Below are 21521 nucleotides of genomic sequence, written 5' to 3'. Positions count from 1 at the left end.
CGACACGAGGTCGGGCTGTGGTCACTTGCGAGCATCTCGGCCTTCAATTTTCGGCCGCTTGTTTCATCATCGGGTATCCTCATTAGCGTGTAAGGGATGTTCTCTTTCCCCTTTGCAACCTCCTCCACTCAAATCACTTTTATTTGAGCCCCGGCACTGATTCATTACGCTGCGTGACTTCCTGTCGGGCTCAGTGGTGTTTTGTATCTTGTGGCGCAATTTAGTATTGCTGATTTGATTATAATTTATATTTATTATTTGATTATCAACTTAATCGACAACTATTTTTAGTCATCGAGTCATTGTTTCTTAAATTTAAAGTTGTCCAAATCCTCTGATTTCAGCATATCAACAGTAATTGTTCACTGATTTCTGTAATCCTTCATAGGGCTGTGCAATTAATCGAAATTTAATTACAATTTCAATTACATTCCACAATTACTAATTAATTAATTTTTAAAAAATTAGTTGTTTAAATTTATACATTTGCACCTTTTTAAATATTTGAAATCATTTAATTCAATTGTATTATTTTAAAAAAAGCACTTGCATAATTATAGTGTTTCAAAGAATTTTATTTGTCTTCACATTTTTTTAGTTTAAACATTTTCTAGTTTTGTACCAAATAATAAATGATCGTCCTAATCGTGATTTCAATTATTACCAAAATAACCGTGATGAATATTTTCTTCATAATCGAGCAGCCCGAACCTTTCATGAAAGAAGACTGAATATCTTCTGTGTTAAATTAAAATAAGACATTTGCAAATATCAGTTTTTACTTTGGAAAACAATGACCCAACCGGTAACTTTGTTCAACATCAACCCCCCCCCCCTTTTTTTTTTTTTAATCACTATACGAATACGAAGTATGAAATTAACACCAATCACTGGTTGATAAACAGCAATTAGGGGAAAAAATGCATTTGTAATACGCTTTAATGAAAAATTAAAATGAATCGATTGAATAATCTTTGATATTTGATAGTGACAGCACTGCAATTTAGTAGACTAAAGACGCACAACAATCAATTTGGACTTGCCTGTATTTATGTATGTAAACTTTCCCCCCCAAAACAGTCAGTCAAAAATGTGCAATATCGCCGAGTCACGATTTGAATAATGAACCGCTATATATCGAGGGAATGCTGTGTCAGCCGAAGCATGTCATAAATGTTGCGCGCCTCATCGCAATTTACCAAAGGATCAATACTTGGTGCCTGCGTATTGATACATTTGCACCGCGCAGTCTAATCAACCCAGCCACTTTTCATTTCTTTGCGTAAGACTGCAGCAGCAGCTCGGCACCCTTTAAACATGATTCATTGTCGACTCCGTCATCCACAGTCGTTGAAATTAATTAGCTGCGCGCTGGCGCTCCTCGTTGAATTGCGTTTTTTACGCGCGTGCCGCGACACTTTGCACAACAACTTAACAATAGCGCTTTACGCTCGCGCTGCAACCGGAGCGGGGCCGAACGAACGCCTCCTCCAGTTAGCTGGCGAGCGCTAATGAGATCTGGGGGAATGAAGTCGGTGCCTTCGTACCCGGACGCCCGCCTCGGGGGCTAAATCGGGACCCTCGAGCCGCTGAGGACTGACTGCCGTGCTCTTTTGTCCTGCGACCAAGCCCGCCATTGACGCCGTTCCAAATGTAAGCCCTTACTCAAGAATAGCCGATTGGAAGCTAATGGAAGAAGGCGCAGTAACGTCAATCACTAATGGAGGAAAAAAGAAAGCCTTCGTTGGCCTCGGCACGAAAACGATTTGCTCATGAGCTAATTTCGCTTTTTTTTTTTTTCGCCACTTCACAACACTAGCATCATATATTTTATTGTGTGAAAGCTGATGCATTCCCACATATGTTATTGGGATTTTTAGTCTCCGCACTTTTTTTTTTTTTTTTTTTTGCCGTGAAACAACTCCCAAATAATACTTGCTTGAAAAACCATCGTCTGATTCCACATTTTGCGCAATTTAACGTTAAATATAAGTATGACTTTCCACGCCCACTTCTATACATGTAACTCATTATCGTTACCAAGTGATTCTTGATCCGTCATTGCCTTACCCATATCACCAGTTATTTAACCCTCCTGTTCGGTGGGTTTCTCAGGATCGACAATGCTGTACCCGGGTCGATTTGACCCGTGCTATGTTAAATGATTAAAAACACATCGCGATTCACCACTTTCATAACAAATATCTCAACTTGACCATTTTCAACAGCTTTCTTAATGACATACGACCAATTGTAGTTATTTAACTAAATGGGTCATTTTGACCCGGATATGGTTTAATGTTCCAAAAGCAAAAGTAACCATTTTAATTGAAAATACGTCATAGTAGACCAATTTAAATGGTGAGAAATTTCATCGCCCAAAACTTCAACTTTAAAATGGGTCATTTTGACCCGGATATGGTTTCATGTTCCAAAAGCAAAAGTAACCATTTTAATTGAAAATACGTCATAGTAGACCAATTTAAATGATGAGAAATTTCATCGCCCAAAAATATTAATATATAATTCTTCAACTTTAAAATGGGTCATTTTGACCCGGATATGTTTAATGTACCCAAAAGCATTCCGATAAACATTTAATATTTTAACTGAAAATATGTCAACGTAAATCATTGTTGACAATTGAAGTTTCATTAAAAAAAACACAAATATCGGTACTTTTGCACCCTTAAACTGGGTCAGTTTGACCCGCCCTTGCTATGCTCAGTGTTCTATAAGCATCCTGAGAAAATTGTTACAGCTCATTAGTAACAGTTTTCATTGCAAATATGCATTTCTTACTGCCTGTGGGTGCCGAGGTTCATAGTTGTTGTTCTTGATTTTGACCCACAACATAACAGGAAGGTTAAGAGCATTTTGCAATCTATCAAGAACTATCGATTCTTTTGTAATTTGACAATATAAGCACCAAATTTACCAAAAGAAATGCCATTAGACGTAAACTGGTTCTACTGAAAGTACTGTAGGATTAAAAAAAAATCAAGGCAGTACTGTTTTTCCCGAGTGCTTGTGAATCAGGCTAATTTGTCTCTCTTTTTATATATATATATATATATTTATTTATTTATTTATTTATTTTCTTTATTCGGGCAAATTTGTCTTATTTTTAATTTTTTTAACTCATTATCATTACCAAGTGACTAATCCTGCTCGGTGGCACAGTTGGTCAAGTCCGTTGTCCCAGTAACCAGGAGGTTATAAAAATGTCATATTTGATCTCTCGATTTACTTCATAAGCATTCGACATGCATTCAAATCTTAGAATTCAGCCTCCCATGCAATTTCGCCAGAAATTGTACTTGGTCGAGTTATTTTATGTTGCATCTTTTCTCAATGAACGTACCTGTGTAAATAAATAAATGAGCAAAGCTATGGGAACAAGGTTTGATCGCTTCTAACTCGAGGTAATGTTAGCTAGCGTTTGTTTTTCTTCTTCTCAGTAAGAACACAATTCGATTAGTTTCCGACTCTCCGTCAATCAATTATTTCAGGAAGTACAACACGCCCCAAAAAACACCAAACGGAACTTAATTTCTAAGGTAATAAAGGAGAAAATATTTTTGTCGTTTTCCTGATGTGCGAAATGCATCAAAACAGTTATTGGCTATAATTGACTTTTGTATTTGGTCACCGTTAAAGTGGAAAAAAATGTCTTGTAAGTTTAAGCCGTCATAGAGAAGAATTTGAATGATAAAAAAAATAACAACTCAACAACGGTGAAGTGCGTCTCTTGTTGCTATTTTAGCCATGCAAAAAAAAAAAAAATAATAATCAGGAAATCTGAAAAAGTTACATTTAAATCTCCACAAGTCAGTACCACATTGTTGTCAGTTATCTTTCATGTCATTAAAAACAAATGCATTTTTTTGGTTTGTTTATTTTTAAGCAAATGATTTGAATCAGTACTTGCACTTTTACCAATTTTTTTTATTATTATTTTTTTTACACATCGTACCTGTGCTTGCACTTGAGTACAGAATGTGCTGACTTTTGCCACCTGCGGCCATGTTGAATTGGTTCCCTTTCACGAGCTGAAATGCTCCCAAGGCACATCTTACGTAAAGCGCATTGGTCCTTGCATGTAACCCGGCGGCCGCGGCGCAAGCGGCAGCTAGGCAACAAGGATGATGGAAGTCCTTGGTTACTCGCTACCTCGGAGCGCGGCGCCACCTACCACATCGCCGCCACCTACGTCCTCCGCGCTTCGTCACGCGTGTTGACGCTTTGAAATCATTCGCCAAAAAAAAAGTCAACGTTGAATTAAGAGCTCCGGGGTTGTGCTGTCGTGTCAGGCCCAGCCAAAAAGGGGAAGCACCCGGGCGGGAATCTCCGTCCGTGGGCTCAGATTGAACGGCAAACGTTTTTTTTTTTACCCCGGGAGGGAAGCCGATTTTGGTACGCGCGAGCGCGGCAACAATTGTTCTCTGGAAAGTGGCCTCAGGGAAGTCCTGCGTTGTTGTCGGTCCGGTCATCTTACGTCAGCAGTCGGTGGGTATCTGCGTTGGTTATGGGAAAAAAAAAAAAAAAGAGGAGAAAAAAGTCACTTATTTCCTTATCTTCAAATTGAAAACGGCGAATCCGTACATACCGTCTCCCTTTTTTTAAATTTTTTATTTTTATTTTTTTGTTCTTTTTTCTTTTCTATAAGAATCCCGTCTCCCTTTTGACACAGCTGCCAAAAACACTGTAACCGCTTTTGGTAAGCTTCTTCCAAAGAGGATGTCTCGGCTCGGGTGTCTTTTGAAAGGGTCATCCTCAGCCGAGTTCCAAAAAGTAGCGTCTCGGCGCTGGGAAAAAGATGGCCACGCCATTTCGTTTGTCTTTGTTTTTAAAAATAAACCATTTTGATGCTCCTGCTGACAGCTTGGAATTATGCATGCACCTGGTCAGCTTGGATCTATCTTTAGATTGGGGGAGGGGGGGGGGGCGTAAACATTTTATTTTTGCACCGCAGCTTCCTTCTCAACTGCATTCTTTCGATATCGGCCTCATGACGGCACTTGTCAAAAAATAACGCTGACTTGCGCGCACATGCTTTTACACACAAAACTCACACGCTCTTTTTGAACCTGAAAACTTTATACCGTCAACCACTGACAGTTTTTGCTCCGTTATTTTCAGTTTTGTATCGTATTGGCGGTTGCTCGAATTGCATTTATTGCCGTGGTGCCTTGAAGAGGCGCAAAAAGGTGCTGCTCGTATACAATAATTCAACATGTCTGACTTGATGGACGACAATGGCAAGACAAAGACGGAACGGCGGCGAGCACGAGGTTGCTCTTCTTTAGGATGGCAGGTCGTCACACGTCTTCGTCGCAAGATGCAACCTTTCTATTCAGCAAGCGTGCGTTAGCTGCGGCGAAACACCCGAGGCCACAGGAAGTCGCCGGGAAACGCGACTCTCGCTTCCGCGTCACTTTCTTGTTGACAACGAAAGCAAACTGTGACCTCGCACTGATCTCAAGTCTTAAACTCAAGGAACGAAACACAAGGAAGGTCTGAAATGATTTTTGAAATGTGAGAAATCCCAACCAGCAAAGATGAACCACCGGTTGACCAACACAGTAAACCGATCTACGCCAAAAATCGAATAATATTGAAAACGATTGCAGATGAGGGAATGGCGGCAACAACAAAAAAAAATCACTTCTAACACACCACCAGATAATTTCTAGGGATAGACCGATATGTTTTTTTCAGAGCCGATGCCGATTATTAGTAGTCAAGCAGGCCGATAACTGATATTTGGAGCCGATACTGATTTTCAGTAAAAACTGAGGGAAAAAAAGATTGGCGTCATTTTTTTTTTTAAATACCCGTACAAATGCCAATCTTGACTTTGTTGTAATGTCTTAAAGCATGTTTATGGAACACGTTTTCAAACGCTTCAAATAAGATTTAGAAGATTTTTTTTTAAATGCTACATCCTTTTAAATTTCTAACAAAATGTTGAGGGAGCTTCCAAGGTTATCAGTACGTCTTAAAAAATGTAATGGAAACTGAAACAAGTAAATACCGTAACTCTATAGTTTTCTACAGTAAATATTTTTTTTCCAAAATTTTAAAATGCCTGAAATCTTAAATTTCACATTTCTTTGTTTTAATGTCAAAAACAAATAGTCAAGGTTTCTTATATTATACTGAAAATTAAAATTTTTACATTCTGGACCTGGATTTGCCACCTCTGAATCACGTACTGAAGTAATTGTGTGTGGGTGTGCCTTTAAGGGGCGTGGCTAGTGACTGACATCAGGAGCTGGAGTCTGTTAGCTTGTTTTTGAGCATCTAGGTGCGAGTAGTGGCCTACAGCAGTTCTCATTTGGTATTTGACTGTCCTGTTCCTGTTCTACAAAAAGCTGAATGTACGTCGGGGACTATGGCTCTCCTTGCCCACGAGCGAGGGCATTACAGAACCTTATTTGCTCCTTTTTTCTCTCTCTCTCTTAAACTTACCACTTCCATAATAATATCATCACAAGCACTTTGTGAGTGTCCATCCATAGCACACTCGTATGTCTGAATAGGCTGTGCCAGCTGATAAAAGCGCATCTCTGGGTGCCAAAAAAACAAATGCTGGTACTGCTGCCGCAATGTTTGTGACCCAAACGGTGCCGTCGCGTTTGCACGCTGACTCACTTGGCCCGCATAACAACAGCCGCTCCGATTTCAACTTGCTCGCTCTTGGATGACACTCTGTGCTGTCTGTGAGTGAATGAGTGAGTGTCTCAGAGTTGTGGTTGTGTATCTGTCAGAGGTGGCAAATCCAGGTCCAGAAAGTAAAAACCCTGCCACGGTTTGGCTTTAGCCACTGGTGCTAGCTAGCTAGCTAGCTAGCTCCCTCGCAGGTAAACGAGCATCATGGGAGCTAGATAGCTAGCATAAAGCCAAACTGTGGCAGGGAGTTTGGTTTTAGCCCCTGGTGCTAGCTAGCTAGCTAGCTCCCTCGCAGGTAAACGAGCATCATGGGAGCTAGATAGCTAGCATAAAGCCAAACTGTGGCAGGGAGTTTGGTTTTAGCCCCTGGTGCTAGCTAGCTAGCTAGCTCCCTCGCAGGTAAACGAGCATCATGGGAGCTAGATAGCTAGCATAAAGCCAAACTGTGGCAGGGAGTTTGGTTTTAGCCCCTGGTGCTAGCTAGCTAGCTAGCTAGCTCCCTAACAGCCAAACAAGAATCATGGGAGCTAGCTAGCTAGCTAGCTCCCTAACAGGCAAACAAGAATCATGGGAGCTAGCTTAACAGCCAAACAAGAATCATGGGAGCTAGCTAGCACCAGGGCTAAAGCCAAACTGTGGCAGGGTTTTTACTTTCTGGAGCTGGATTTGCCATTTGTGTGTGTGTGTGTGTGTGTGTGTGTGTGTGTGTGTGTGTGTGTGTGTGTGTGTGTGTGTGTGTGTGTGTGTGTGTGTGTGTGTGTGTGTGTGTGTGTGTGTGTGTGTGTGTGTGTGTGTGTGTGTGTGTGTGTGTGTCCGCGCGCGCGTGTGTGTATATACGTTGCAAGTGAGCCCCTTTATGAAATGATCACGGTTAAAAAGCATCTGAGGCTCCCAAATGAGTCCCCTTTGGATGTGGAAGTCTGAGCACTTGTGATGGGATTTTTTTCTTTTTTGAATGGAAAGGGAGGGGGCGAAGGGGGGAGGGGGGAGGGGAAGGCTCGTGGATCCGCATCGGCAGGCCGCTCACGTACTGCGGCGCTGCTGCGTAACAACGCTCCATCATCTTGTGAATGAGACATTACAGCGTCGCCCGTGTGCGTCGGGTGTGTAACACCGCACCGAAGTCACAACCCTGAGGTTGTGAGTTGGATCTCGCGTCGAAGTATCCTTGAGCAAGATACTGAACCCCTCAATTTGCTACTGACGCTGCGTCATCGGTAGTTGAATGCATACTCGAATGTAAAGCGCTTGCAAGGTGGAAAAAGTACCTTTTACTACAGATAAATCGATATGTTTTTTTCACGGGCCAATAACAATTATTAGTAGTCGATGAGGCCAATATTTGGAGCAGAAATACTTTTTCACCCAAAAAAATAATAATTGGTGTCAAAATAAACATAAAAAATGAGAAGAAAGAAAAACAAATCTTTTAACTTAAATATTTTTTCACTAAAAGAAAAAATATTGACGTAAAAAAGAAAAAGAAAAATCTCAACTTCCTCTTTGTGAGCATATTTATTGAACAACTTTTAAGATTGGCAAAATATTGGAGTTTTTTAATCTTATTTAATTTTTTAAAAATTATTATTAAAACTTTCACTTATCTTAATTTTCAAACAAAAACAGAAGGTAGAGGGAGTTTGTTAACGGAAATTTTTAATAAATAGTTTCCTGTAGGAATGCTCGAGTATGGAAAAAAAAAAAAATCATCACAATTCATTTGGTAATAATGACTTGTTTTTTTAGTACAAAACAAGAAAATGTTTAAGCATTTAAAAATATTAAGACAAATAAACTTCTTTGAAACATGATAAACATGCAAGTTCCTTTTGGACCAAACGATTTATTAAATGAGTCATTTTAAAAACAACCACTCCAAATTAGTATTAATATCTCGAGCGATAATCGATCTATCCCTACCTTTGACCTTTTTACATCAATATGTTTTTTCACGGGCCAATAACAATTATTAGTAGTCGATGAGGCCGATATTTGGAGCAGAAATACTTTTTCACCCCAAAAAAATAAATTGGTGTCAAAATAAACATAAAAAATGAGAACAAAGAAAAACAAATCTTTTAACTTAAATATTTTTTCACTAAAAGAAAAAAATATTATATACTCTATACTCTTCCTCTTTGTGAGCATATTTATTGAACAACTTTTAAGATTGGCAAAATATTGGAGTTTTTTAATCTTATTTAATTTTTTAAAAATTATTATTATTCTTTAAAATACTAAATAAAAGTTCAGGGACATCCCAGGGCCATTAGTATGTCTTAAAAAGTTTCAAACCAATCTTAAACAAGTACAGTACTCAGTGTTTTCTACAGTAAAGAAAAATCTTCCCCCAAATTTTAATATCTGAAAAGTAAAATTTTCACTTATCTTAATTTTCAAACAAAAACAGAAGGTAGAGGGAGTTTGTTAACGGAAATTTTTAATAAATAGTTTCCTGTAGGAATGCTCGAGTATGGAAAAAAAAATACAAAATTCATTACAATTCATTTGGTAATAATGACTTGTTTTTTTTGGTACAAAGCAAGAAAATGTTTAAGCATTTAGAAATATTAAGACAAATAAACTTCTTTGAAACATGATAAACATGCAAGTTCCTTTTGGACCAAATGATTTATTAAATGAGTCATTTTAAAAACAACCACTCCAAATTAGTATTAATATCTCGAGCGATAATCGATCTATCCCTACCTTTGACCTTTTTACCGAGTGTTAATGCGAGAGTGAGCGAGTGAGCGATTGTGTGCGAGTGAGTTTGTCTGAGTGGGATTAGTGTGGATTTGCCGTCCACACGGCCGGGACTTAGCTTGTCCAGTTGGGAGGAACCCATTACACGGACAACATGTCGGCTTTTGACAAAACAAGCCCCGCCCACTCACTTTGGGACTTTTCCATGCCGCTGATGTCACACTGGCGACGGTTTCATGCCGCGCTCCTTTGATGACATCGTCAGTGACTAACTAATAAGTCCGCTGTATCGACGTGATTCGCGAGGAGGCGCGACGTTCCCGAATGGACATTTTGAGTGGACTACGTCGTCCGCTGTGTGCAACCACCGGCACGACACGGCAACTTTAAAAAAGAAGCTCTCAAGCATCTCAAAAGCACTCGCGCTCAATTAAATGTCACTCCAATAAAAGGAGGATTTATTGCAGGGTTTCGCTGTTAAACTTCATCAGATTGAAAAAATGAGCCAGATGAAACATTTCAAAACTTTCACCACCATTAATTTGTCCTATAACTTTTGTGCTTTTCAATTCTTCTTAATTATGTCCCCCCCCCCCCCCCCCCCCGTTGAAGAAGAAAACTGACTGCCGTGACTATAAATAGTATCATTTGTCTATGACATTGTACACCTCTGTAGAGTAGCTGACAGTGAGAGCGCCACTGCCACCTACTGTAGTGGATGTACAATTACACTTTATTCTATTATGGCCCCCCCCCCCCAAAAAAAAGTCTCTCTCCCTCCTTATTTTTGAGAACCTGTACAACTCATCTGAAAATAAATACTCATCTTTTTGAAGTAAAAATAAACTCGATGTCATTGCACAAGTCTACACACCCTTTTATAACTGAGGTTAGGGTTTGTCTTCTGAACAAACAATCACATTCCCCAAAAATTGATCGACATAAATTAAAAAAAATAATAATTTTAAAGCCATATTTGTGGTATCTGGAACCAATGTTTGTTGCTGACAAACGGCCTGTCACCAGCAATCGTCGATGGAATAATTGATACGATAATCGATTTCAAAAAGATTTGTTAGCAACATTTAATTCAAACTCACACACCTGCCACCATTTTAGGTGTTACCCCAAATAAAGTTCACATGTCCTAGTAGGCATTTTTATGGTGACTTTGCTTTCGTTACTTAGTTACAGTTACTCAACTGGGAATGTGGCTGTGTTCAGAATTGACCAATCACAATCAAGCTGATGCTAATATGAGTCAGCACCTCATGAAGTGCCTCTGACTAAGCCGCAACGAAACTCTGCTGTTCTAGTAGGCCTTTCCTGTCATTTGCCTTGGCTAACTGTTCACAATTCCCCCCCATCGTTTGCGTTATGGTCCGACCGAATGGAACATTCCGTTTCCGTTCATGGAGAATTTATGAAGTGGTCGGCAACCGCAGCTGCGAGAAACTTGCTGACAAATCTCTCCGCTGCGGGGCGAGCTTTTGATGGAATGTCTTTTTTGGCCAAGCCGTTTGTTCTGTCACGACCTGAGAGCGGATGTGCGACTGGAGGAAAACGACCCGCCCGCCCGCCCGCCATCAGTCAGTCTTCAAACGCGGGGGCGGGGAGAGAAGCGAGAAGCGAGAAGCGAGAAGCGGCAAGAAAAAGCCCGCTCAGCAAAATGTATGGAAAAGGGCCTTGAATGTGGTATCATAGCAACGCACTGCAATTGCGTGAGCAAATATTGCCTTCATTCAGAACTCTATTTGGTTTGCAAAGGAAGATGTTTGAAAGGATGACACGCACACAAATGTTTCCTCTCTCTCTCTTTTTTTTCTTTTTTTGTGTTTTAAAGAGAGGTTTTTAAAAGTGTTTGTCCTGCCTTAAGCCAACACAGCAGACCGGCCGACCTCATCTGAGACATTCTACGTCCTCTGTAAATATTCACAATATTCTATTTGTGTACTTTGGCTGGAGTCGTGTGTAAATAGTGGTACCTTGACTTGCGAGCAATCTGTTCCGTGACAATGTCCATAACTCAATTTATTCGGATAAGAGTGCCATCATTCTTGATCCGTCATTGCCTTACCCATATCACCAGTTATTTAACCCTCCTGTTCGGTGGGTTTCTCAGGAACGACAATGCTGTACCCGGGTCGATTTGACCCGTGCTATGTTAAATGATTAAAAACACATCCCGATTCACCACTTTCATAACAAATATCTTAACTTGACCATTTTCAACAGCTTTCTTAATGACATACGACCAATTGTAGTTATTTAACTAAATGGGTCATTTTGACCCGGATATGGTTTCATGTTCCAAAAGCAAAAGTAACCATTTTAATTGAAAATACGTCATAGTAGACCAATTTAAATGATGAGAAATGTCATCGCCCAAAAATATTAATATATAATTCTTCAACTTTAAAATGGGTCATTTTGACCCGGATATGTTTAATGTTCCAAAAGCATTCCGATAAACATTTAATATTTTAACTGAAAATATGTCAACGTAAATCATTGTCTGTTGAGAAGTTTCATTCAAAAAAACACAAATATCGGTACTTTTGCACCCTTAAACTGGGTCAGTTTGACCCGCCCTTGCTATGCTCAGTGTTCTATAAGCATCCTGAGAAAATTGTTACAGCTCATTAGTAACAGTTTTCATTGCAAATATGCATTTCTTACTGCCTGTGGGTGCCGAGGTTCATAGTTGTTGTTCTTGATTTTGACCCACAACATAACAGGAAGGTTAAGAGCATTTTGCAATCTATCAAGAACTATCGATTCTTTTGTAATTTGACAATATAAGCACCAAATTTACCAAAAGGGAGTAGATTATCAAATGAAATGCCATTAGCTCGTTCCAGCGTCTCTAAAAACACCACCATCATATTGATTGTTACGTATTTAATCAAATAAAAAAAATAGCTCTGCATTGCTACGAGAATTTAAAGACGTAAACTGGTTCTACTGAAAGTACTGCAGGATTCGTACTTGAAAATCAAGGCAGTACTGTTTTTCCCGAGTGCTTGTGAATCAGGCTAATTTGTCTCTCTTTATATATATATATATTATTATTATTATTATTATTTTTTTTTATTTATTTTTTATTCAGGCAAATTTGTCTTTAAAAAAATAATATTTTTTTTTTTACTTTTTAAGATAATTCATTTATTTTGGTTCTGGTTGCAGAGGTGCTTTCTCCGAGGTGGTGATGGCCCGTGAGAAGACCGCGGGCAAGATGGTCGCCATCAAGTGCATCCCTAAGAAAGCTCTCAAAGGGAAGGAGATGAGTCTGGAGAACGAAATTGCCGTGCTGAGGAAGTAGGTAGTGCACCCATGACACTTTTTAAGTATTTGGACACTACATCTCAACTTTGATGGTTAAGGATTTTGTTTGAAATGGTTTGTTGATTTATTGACTCAATGAAGGCAATACAATAAATTTAACGACAAGTCGATTTTATTTACATTATTTTATACTGTCTTGCACGCCCTTGTTTGTGTGCGTGTGCCTTTATTGGGAACGCTGTTCATGTTGTACACGATTTGGCCACTAGGGGGTGTGTGGTTCCGCGTGTTCTGATATACTGTTAAGTTGTAGCCACATTCGAGACATTTAAGGAAAAAGTCACAATCAAGTTATGCCAATAAAAGTAGTTTTTTTTTGCAGCATAGAAAGAGCATATGCCAATAATTAATGTGAACATGCGTCTCTGTATACATTCCTGAAGCGTTTTTAATATGAATATCCGTTCTTTTGAGTGATAAAAATGACGCGAGTCGCGCGCTAATTAGCATTAGCGAGTCGGATTGGAGTAAATGATGATTCTTTGCGCATCTATACATTGAAGCAAAAATCATTGTCAATCCAATCATTTTGAATGAAAAATTTGTTCTGAATCAAATCGTGAGACAGTCAAAGATTCGCACCACTATTAATAAGCAAATTTCAGAGACAGGCTACATAATTTGCTCTAAAGTCCACTAGCTTACGGCTAACATATAATAGACGGCCGTATGGAAATTAGCGTAGATGTTACGGCAATTTTAAACTTTCAGATGACATATGGAGCAGCAACAAACACAAACATACAAAGAAACTCCCTTTTTATTAGATTATTTTTTTTTTCTTTCTTCCACAAAGCGGCTCTTATGTCAAAGTGGTGTGACACCCCCACGCTAATCTTTGGGATCGTGTGTGTTCATGCAACACCCACGCGCGCACACGACTCGGACGGCAGGTGATTTGTGTCCTCCTCCTCCAGAGCACCGCGGGTAAAAAAAGCCCCCCCCCCCCCCCCCCCCCCCGCCCCCGACGAGCTCACTTATCAGTCACTACTCTCCGAGTGTTGAGTCTAGTTGCCTGGTTACAGTTGCCATCCTGCGGCTTTTTCCCTCCTTTTTATTATTCTTTCCAAACGTTTCTGTCTCTTGCTCGTCCGACGTCGCCTCCCGTGAAAGCGAGGCCTCGTTTTGCGTTGCCGACCGGACGAAGGAGGAGGAAGCCCCCTTTTCCAGGCTGCCGCCTGAATTGCCTCATTGTTGGTCAGGAATTGCGGCTTGGTGTGACTCATTGATTACCTTTCCATCCTCCTCCCCCTCATTTCATAAAAGCTTCTTTCAAGACGGCCCTTTTTTTTTTTTTTCCACTAACGATTCCCTACCGACGAGCAAGGCACGTTAGGAACAAAAAGCAAGGGGATAATTGCGTCTCATCATCTGTTCCGCAGGATAAAGCATGAGAATATTGTGGCTCTGGAGGACATTTATGAGAGCTCCAACCACCTGTACCTCATCATGCAGCTGTGAGTAACAAGCCCCCCCCCCAACCCTCCCCCCCCCCAACACCCCCCCCCCCCCCCCACTCCTCCCCACACTCCATTTTGCAACCGTCATTCTGTCTGGATTGGAATGTTTTCATTTTGGAAACTCGATCAGAGAACTACAGCCGCATTCTTATATTTGTTCCGTGAAACTGTGGTCATTTATTATTCATTGTGTACCTCTGATTAACCTCAAAATCCAATTCAGCTGTTTTATAGGCTTTTTTTTTCTTTTTTCTTTTTTCTTTTTTTTCTTTTCTTGCAGACGCTCAAAAGTTCAACGCTAACACTGACTGCTGTTTGGAACTGCTCATAATTCACAACCATTACCAAAGCAAGAAAGATCAATATTTTTTGTAATTGATTCAATTTATTGCTTAATATATAATAATTTGTAGCTCCAAATGTATTTTAAATTTTTGATTAAAAAAAAAAAAAAGGTTACAAATTGTCAAACTTTTCAATTTCTAAGTATGTTGTAACATTCAAGATTTTTTTTCTTACATTTTTTTAGTAAACAAAATAAATAAATAAAATAAATAATATATAAAGTAAATAATTTTTACTTCTCTTCTTTTGATACAGGCCATTTTTTATTTTTTTATTATGATATGCACTGACCAATAAAATGTGGTCTTTGCCCATACATTTGAACGTTTTTTTTGCAATTGATTCAATGTATTGCTTAATATAAAATAACTTGTAGCTCCAAATGTTTTTCAGTTTTTGATTAAAAAATGGGGTGACAAGTTGTCAAACTTTTCAAATTAAAAGTATATGTTGTAACATTCAAGATTTTTTTTTATACACTTTTTAATAAATAAAATGAATCATATATGAAATAAAAAATGTCAACTTCTCTTCTTCTCCTTTTGATACAGGCCATTTTTTTATTTTATTATTACGATATACTGAGCAATACAATTTGGTCTTTCCCCGTACACTTTAACACTTTTAAGTCCCATTTCCACTCTTGCACGATCACACATACCAATTTTTTTACATATTCAGCCATTTTTGTGGGACAACAATGAAAAAGAACTTTTCAAGTGTATGCTTTATTTGTGGCGTGTGAAAATGACCAACCATATATTTGTCAACATTGTCAAAAAGTTGCACCATCAAAGTAACTCCGTAGTGGAGGATGAATTTTGACTGAAATCAATGAAATTGAGTGCAAATGTTGTGGCAGCGTGTCCGGCGGTGAACTCTTCGACCGCATCGTGGAGAAGGGCTTCTACACCGAGATGGACGCCAGTCGGCTCATCCGACAAGTTTTGGACGCCGTCAACTACCTCCACTCCATGGGCATCGTGCACAGGGACCTCAAGGTACCTCGAGCGGGGTGACTCGCCCAGTAGCATTTGCCGCATTTTGCCCAATTGACTCCTTCCCGTCCCACTTTTTCAGCCAGAGAACCTCCTCTACTTTAGCCCGCACGACGAGTCCAAGATCATGATCAGTGACTTTGGCCTGTCCAAGATGGAGGGCACGGGCGACGTGATGGCCACCGCTTGCGGAACTCCGGGATACGTGGGTGAGCTCTGAGTGTGGGGGAAAAGCCCCGTCGGGTTTTTTGCTGACATGAAACTGAATTGCGTACAAGCTGACGCTGCGGTGCCGCCTAATCCAATCTGCCGGTAGCGGCAGGTTAATCTTAACCATCTGTCGCCGGCACGTGAACAGCCTGTGAGCCCCAGCCCCGTTTGTCGCCGTTTTAAACCCTCAGTTGGAAATTTACTCCACTGTGAGACAGTGAATCCAAATGTTCGCAAACCAAGGTAATGGTTTCCATTGAAATTAATGTAAATGCAACTAATCTGTTACAGCCAGGGCCATGTTGCAACAAGTGCTTTTTGACAGTGTTTTCACCAGGAATGTAAATATTGATGAAACTTAGCTATATTCTAATGGTAATTGTTGCATAAAGGAAACAGATACAAATATACTTTTTTTTTTTCTGATGAAAGAAGAGACCATAATCTTTTTTTTTGGGTAGGTTCCATGTTTTTATAGCAATAGAACACAATGTTCTGTGGGCCTTTCAAAATCCAGTAAAACAGTCCGGAGCGAAGGGGGTTGCTTCAGTGAAATGGGCTGGTGGGTCAATGAGTTAATGGTGTAAAATGTTTTTAAATGTTTATTTCTACTTTATGAATCCTGCAACAACAACCAAACAATCACTTGAAAATCTGCAATGCGGTGGGGGGGGGGGGGTTCACTGTACTGTGGCTATTTGTGATCTTTGTTTTTTTTGGGTTTGTTTGTTTTGTTGCAGCACCTGAGGTGTTGGCGCAGAAGCCGTACAGTAAAGCGGTGGACTGCTGGTCTATCGGGGTCATCGCTTATATTCTGTGAGTACGCCGCCGGAATGGACGCCACCTTAACTGACACCGATGCAGCTTTTTGAAAAAGGTGCCACAGGAAACGGCCAAGCCAATTAACGAAAGCAGCTCATTAGGCAAAAGAAAATCCCAGATTGAATTTTGAAGGTTAATCCATCAGAAGAGGGTTACCAACACTGGAAACGCTTTCATCATCAGAAACATGCAGCTGGTCGTACAAATACTTTTGTCAACATCGTAATTTTGACAAAGTAAGGAATAAAATGTAGTAAAAGTATCGGACAAATCTACTTCTGTAGAGAAGTATTTGTTTTGCTTACTTTCCATTACTGAGTGTAACACGGCGCGGTTTATCCCTGGGATTTGCATTTCTTTTCCAGATTATAGCAGCTTGTTTTGTTCCGCTTTTTTTCCTCTTCATATTAATGGAGTCTGTATAATCTGTCTCCTTTTTGCGTGCGGTATGAAAAAATGTAAGTGCAAGTGGATGCGATTAGAAGGCAGAAAATCCTTTTTTTAGCGTCATCCGGGTGACCTCTCTGGCACGGACCGTTGTGGTGGTGGCGGTCCATCTCGATTCTTTCCCAGGCTTTGCGGTTACCCGCCTTTCTACGACGAAAACGACTCCAAGCTCTTCGAGCAGATCCTCAAGGCCGACTACGAGTTTGACGCGCCGTACTGGAACGACATCTCGGATTCCGGTGAGAAAACACTCAGCCGATTTTCGCAGGGAAAAAATATGGCTTTTATTTGTACACTAGTGTTAATTTCGTCAACAAAAATAATTTCGTCAACACACATTTTTCACCAGACTAAGACTAGACTTAAACCAGAGGTGGCAAATCCAAGTCCAGAAAGTAAAAACGCTGACACAGTTTGCCGTTAGCTAGCATCAGCTAGCTAGCTCCCTAGCAGGTAAACAAGCACCATGGGAGCTAGCTAGAGAGCTAGCTAGCTAGCTAGCTAGCACCTGGGGCTAAAGCCAAACAGTGGCAGGGTTTTTACTTCCTGGACCTGAATTTGCCACTTCTGACTAAAACCCTCATTAATAACCAATAACTGGGACTAAATCAGTCTGCATTTTCGTCGACTAATGAAGAAAAGACAAAAACATGCTTCATTTAATAGGAACTGGACTAAAATCTATGGAGATTTTAGTTCTTGAACAAAAATGAAATGAATTTTATATGGTTTTGTATTAAAAGAAAAAGTAAATTATAGTTCAAATTTAACATTAATCCACGGCTATAACGTTCCAACAATAATGTTAATACGACCGCTAACTAATGCTGGCTAACTTACTAGCATGGAGCCATAGTAGCCACTGTAATTGTGTGTGAAGTTGTTTTTCATCAAAAAGATGAGAGAAAATTGTATGTGAAAATAGTTTTAGATCCGAAATGTTCAACATAATCTGCTGACAAAAAATCGACAGGGGTAAAATGATTGTCTTGACTAAAACGTGAAAGAAACGTTGGCAGTTTTTGTTGACTAAAACTAGACAAGTAAAATGTTTTCATAGTCGACTAAATAAAAACAGGATCAGGTTGACTAAGTGTGATAAAAACTAAGGAGCGTGACTGAAATTGGACTAAAACAGACTAAATTTAAAAATGGCGGATAAAATTAACACTAGTACATACGCTGCTGTCTACTTATTGGTCAGCCTACCGATTGATGAAAACGTAGCAAATAGGAAGGCTAATTAGGTCATTGCTAAGCTAACCAAGCTGATAAAGCTAATGTGTCTTCTGTGTATCTGTAATGTGTGATTACCCCCCAACCCCCACCCCACCCCCTTATTTGCTGACAATCCTGTTTTAGTACTCCAGCCGAAGCCATGTCTCAAATAAAAATGTTGCTTTGGCACCATCTAGTGGCATCCTTTGTTTGCTCTTCATTTAACAGCAACTTGCCAAATACAGAAAAAGTCATTTACCGCCATCTTGTGGCATTGATAGGAAATTACAATGTGGGTACATTTTGAAAGTTGACTATATTGTAAATGAATATTCCTAATAATGGTGATGTTTTGTGTTGTTTTTGTTTTTCATCTGTGTCCACAGCCAAAGACTTCATCAGCTCTCTGATGGAGAAGGATCCCGAGAAGCGGTTCACATGTGACCAGGCGCTGGAGCACCCCTGGTGAGAAGGCCGCGTCGCGCAGCCGCACACGCATCCTCACATCGCCGTGTGATTACACAGCGGCGTGACGCAGATGGCTTTTGTGAAAGCGGAGCGCTCGTCCACCCCCGTCGGCCGTCGCCATGGCAGCCAGCTGCGAGGCCACCTATGTGAGCTTCCCTGGCGGAGATCATCCCGCTGAATAAATGACCGGCAATTAGCGGCGGGGCGATGTCAGCCTTGAAGAATGCGGGCGGCTTAATCAGCTATTAGGTTGTCTGAGGCCGGAGCTAACGAGAGCGGGTCGGCGTGGGCCGCTTGATGTTTTCCAAACGAGCTGGCCAGTGTGAACGCATGTGGCGGGCTTTCTCTTCTTGCTTCCTCTCACACAAATGGTCGTCTTGTGGTGGCAGGTGTTCCTCACACATTCAATGAGGTCATTTTCAAGTCGAGAAAGCTCACAGCACTTGTTTAGTAAAAGACAAACTAGTAATGGGATGGATATTCTTATCGAGCTAACGAGCTAACTTATTAGTGATGCTCCTACACTAAATTGTATTAATTTAGCATTTCTCTCGGCAGCATTTATTCAGCGACCCTTATTTTTGTCCAATCAGATTTCGGCTTCTGTGTTGCCGTGTCAATGAAATCCGCCCTCGGCCTTCACAATCACTAGCTCTATTAGCAGTGGACTGTTGCTTTAACCAATCGGATTTCACGTTCGTCTTCACAGAGCTTCAGTGACATCAACATTTTTCAGTCTTCTGATTGGTTGATTTGTATAATTGGGATGGATTTTCCTTTTCTCGCTCTCTTGCTCTCCCACTATCTCTCTCTCGCTCTCTCTCTCTCTCCCTCTCACCCTCCTTCTCATCCTCTGTCTCTCTTTCGCTCCCTCCCTCCCACTCTTTCTCTCTCTCTCTGTTTCTCCCTCCCTCTCGCTCTCAGGATCGCGGGAGGCACGGCCCTCTGCAAGAACATTCACGAGTCCGTCAGTCGGCAGATGCGCAAAAACTTTGCTAAAAGCAAATGGCGGGTAAGTGCAGGAAACCGAGAGTTTTTTTTTTTTTTTTTTTTGCAACCCGTTCTTATGACGTGATATCATTCGCAGAAGCTGAATCGAGGCAACTCTTGTCGGTTATTTTTTGAAGACATTCCACCTTTTTAATCCAAAAGTTTCCTCCCTCAGTTGTTTCCGAACGTTCTGGAAACGTTTTCTCCTGTGTCCGTTCTTAGCAAGCCTTCAACGCCACGGCGGTGATCCGCCACATGCGGCGCTTGCAGCTGGGCACCAGCTTCGGCAGCAGCATCCACGCCAGCGCCGCCGCCTCCAACCCTGCCGGCAGAGCGCCGGCTAAGAGCCAATCGGTGGACTGCGCCCCGCTCAGCATCCACGACTGTGAGCGCGCGTCGGCATGCTAACAACTTTCAATTTTGCTCATTTGCTCGCTAGCTCCAACACCGCGTTCCAAATTAGGATGCAATTCATGTTTTTTTTTGTCAGCATCATTTTCAACTTTTTTTCTTTTCTGATCCCTTGTTTCTTCTGCTGATTTCTAAAATGCACTGTTCCAAATGATTATGCACAGCAGTGTTTAATAATTTTTTATAGCTTAGAAAATAACTGAAAAATAGTAATTTCTTGATTTTTGTATTTTTTGACAAAAAATCTTTTTTCTTTTTCTTTTTTTATCACCCCTTGTTTCTTCTGCTGATTACTTAAAGATTGGGGGCAAAACTTTTCTGACCCACCCCCCCTTGTTTCTTCTGCTGATTTAAAAAATGCACTGTTCCAAATTATTATGCACAACAGTGTTTCAAAAAATTTTTTTGTATAGCTTGTAAAATAACTGAAAAATAGTAATTTCTTGTTTTTTTTTAATTTTTTGTCAGAAACCTTTTTTTTTCTGACCCACCCTTGTTTCTTCTGCTGATTTCTAAAATGCAAATTATTATGCACAAGTGTTTCAAAAAAAATTTTGTATAGCTTGTAAAATAACTGAAAAATAGTAATTTCTTTTTTTTTTTTTTTTTTGTCAGAAACCTTCTTTTTTTTCTGACCCACCCCCCTTGTTTCTTCTGCTGATTTCTAAAATGCAAATTATTATGCACAGCAGTGTTTCAAAACATGTTTTTATAGCTTGTAAGGAATTAAAAAAAAAATTTTTTTTTATCTGATCAGTCAAAATGCTGCAAAATGTCTGCTTTCAAAATGGCCGCCAATCAATGAGTTAACTTCAATTTTGTAAATCCAATGCAAAGTTTCCAACTTTTTGCAACGTTTGCTTTGTGATCTCCTTTTCCTCAGGTCCTCCCATGGCCCCCCTGCCCCCCTCCGTCAAAGCGTCCAATCAGGACTCGCAGGCGTCGTCTCCCTTGCGCGAGGAAGCGCCGCCGCTGCTGGCCGAGCCGATCATGCCACGCCCCTCCACCGTCACGGTCATCCACACGGGGACTAAATGACGCCAGGTTCCGCGGGAGGTGAGTTGGGAGACCACAGAGCTTTAAGACTGGGGGGGGGTGAAGTCTCCCCCCCCCACCCCGGGCCTCGTGTTTCCGAGTGGTCGCCCATCTCGCGCGTCTCGCCGCCTCCTGTGCAAAATTTTCGGGAGGAATTTAAGGAGCTCGGCCGCCCCCGCTGAGGAAGAGAGAGATGGACTCCACTCAGTGTTGCTCCTGAAGGCAAATTCAGGCTGTTGAGGAAGCGCAGGAAGCGCCGCGCTGAAGGGAAATTTGTTTTCTTTGTATCCAAGCTGCTGTCGGCGTCGTCCAATCAGATGCTCCGATGTATGCCTTGTGTAAATATTTTTTTGCCTGGAGCCAAATGGGAAAGCTTTTGCGTTGTGCTGAA

At 40.7% G+C, this 21521-nt stretch overlaps 1 protein-coding gene across 1 annotated transcript in view; it reads left to right on the top strand.

The window, feature by feature from the left end:
• Positions 1-21521, top strand: part of LOC147174949 (calcium/calmodulin-dependent protein kinase type 1D-like) — a 25597-nt gene extending 4076 nt beyond the window's left edge. The window contains exons 2-11 of the mRNA XM_086072942.1: positions 12568-12699; positions 14109-14183; positions 15394-15532; positions 15612-15738; positions 16480-16555; positions 17135-17247; positions 18613-18691; positions 19619-19706; positions 19907-20069; positions 20979-21521. Of these exons, the coding sequence (XP_085929068.1) occupies positions 12568-12699; positions 14109-14183; positions 15394-15532; positions 15612-15738; positions 16480-16555; positions 17135-17247; positions 18613-18691; positions 19619-19706; positions 19907-20069; positions 20979-21133 (1147 nt within the window). The 3' untranslated portion in view covers positions 21134-21521. The remainder of the gene's footprint in view (positions 1-12567; positions 12700-14108; positions 14184-15393; positions 15533-15611; positions 15739-16479; positions 16556-17134; positions 17248-18612; positions 18692-19618; positions 19707-19906; positions 20070-20978) is intronic.

The sequence above is a fragment of the Leptonotus elevatus genome, chromosome 4 (assembly GCF_054856555.1).
Source record: "Leptonotus elevatus isolate MCC_2025b chromosome 4, RoL_Lele_1.0, whole genome shotgun sequence".
NCBI lineage: Eukaryota > Metazoa > Chordata > Actinopteri > Syngnathiformes > Syngnathidae > Leptonotus > Leptonotus elevatus.
This window is presented reverse-complemented; position numbering and strand designations above follow the sequence as displayed.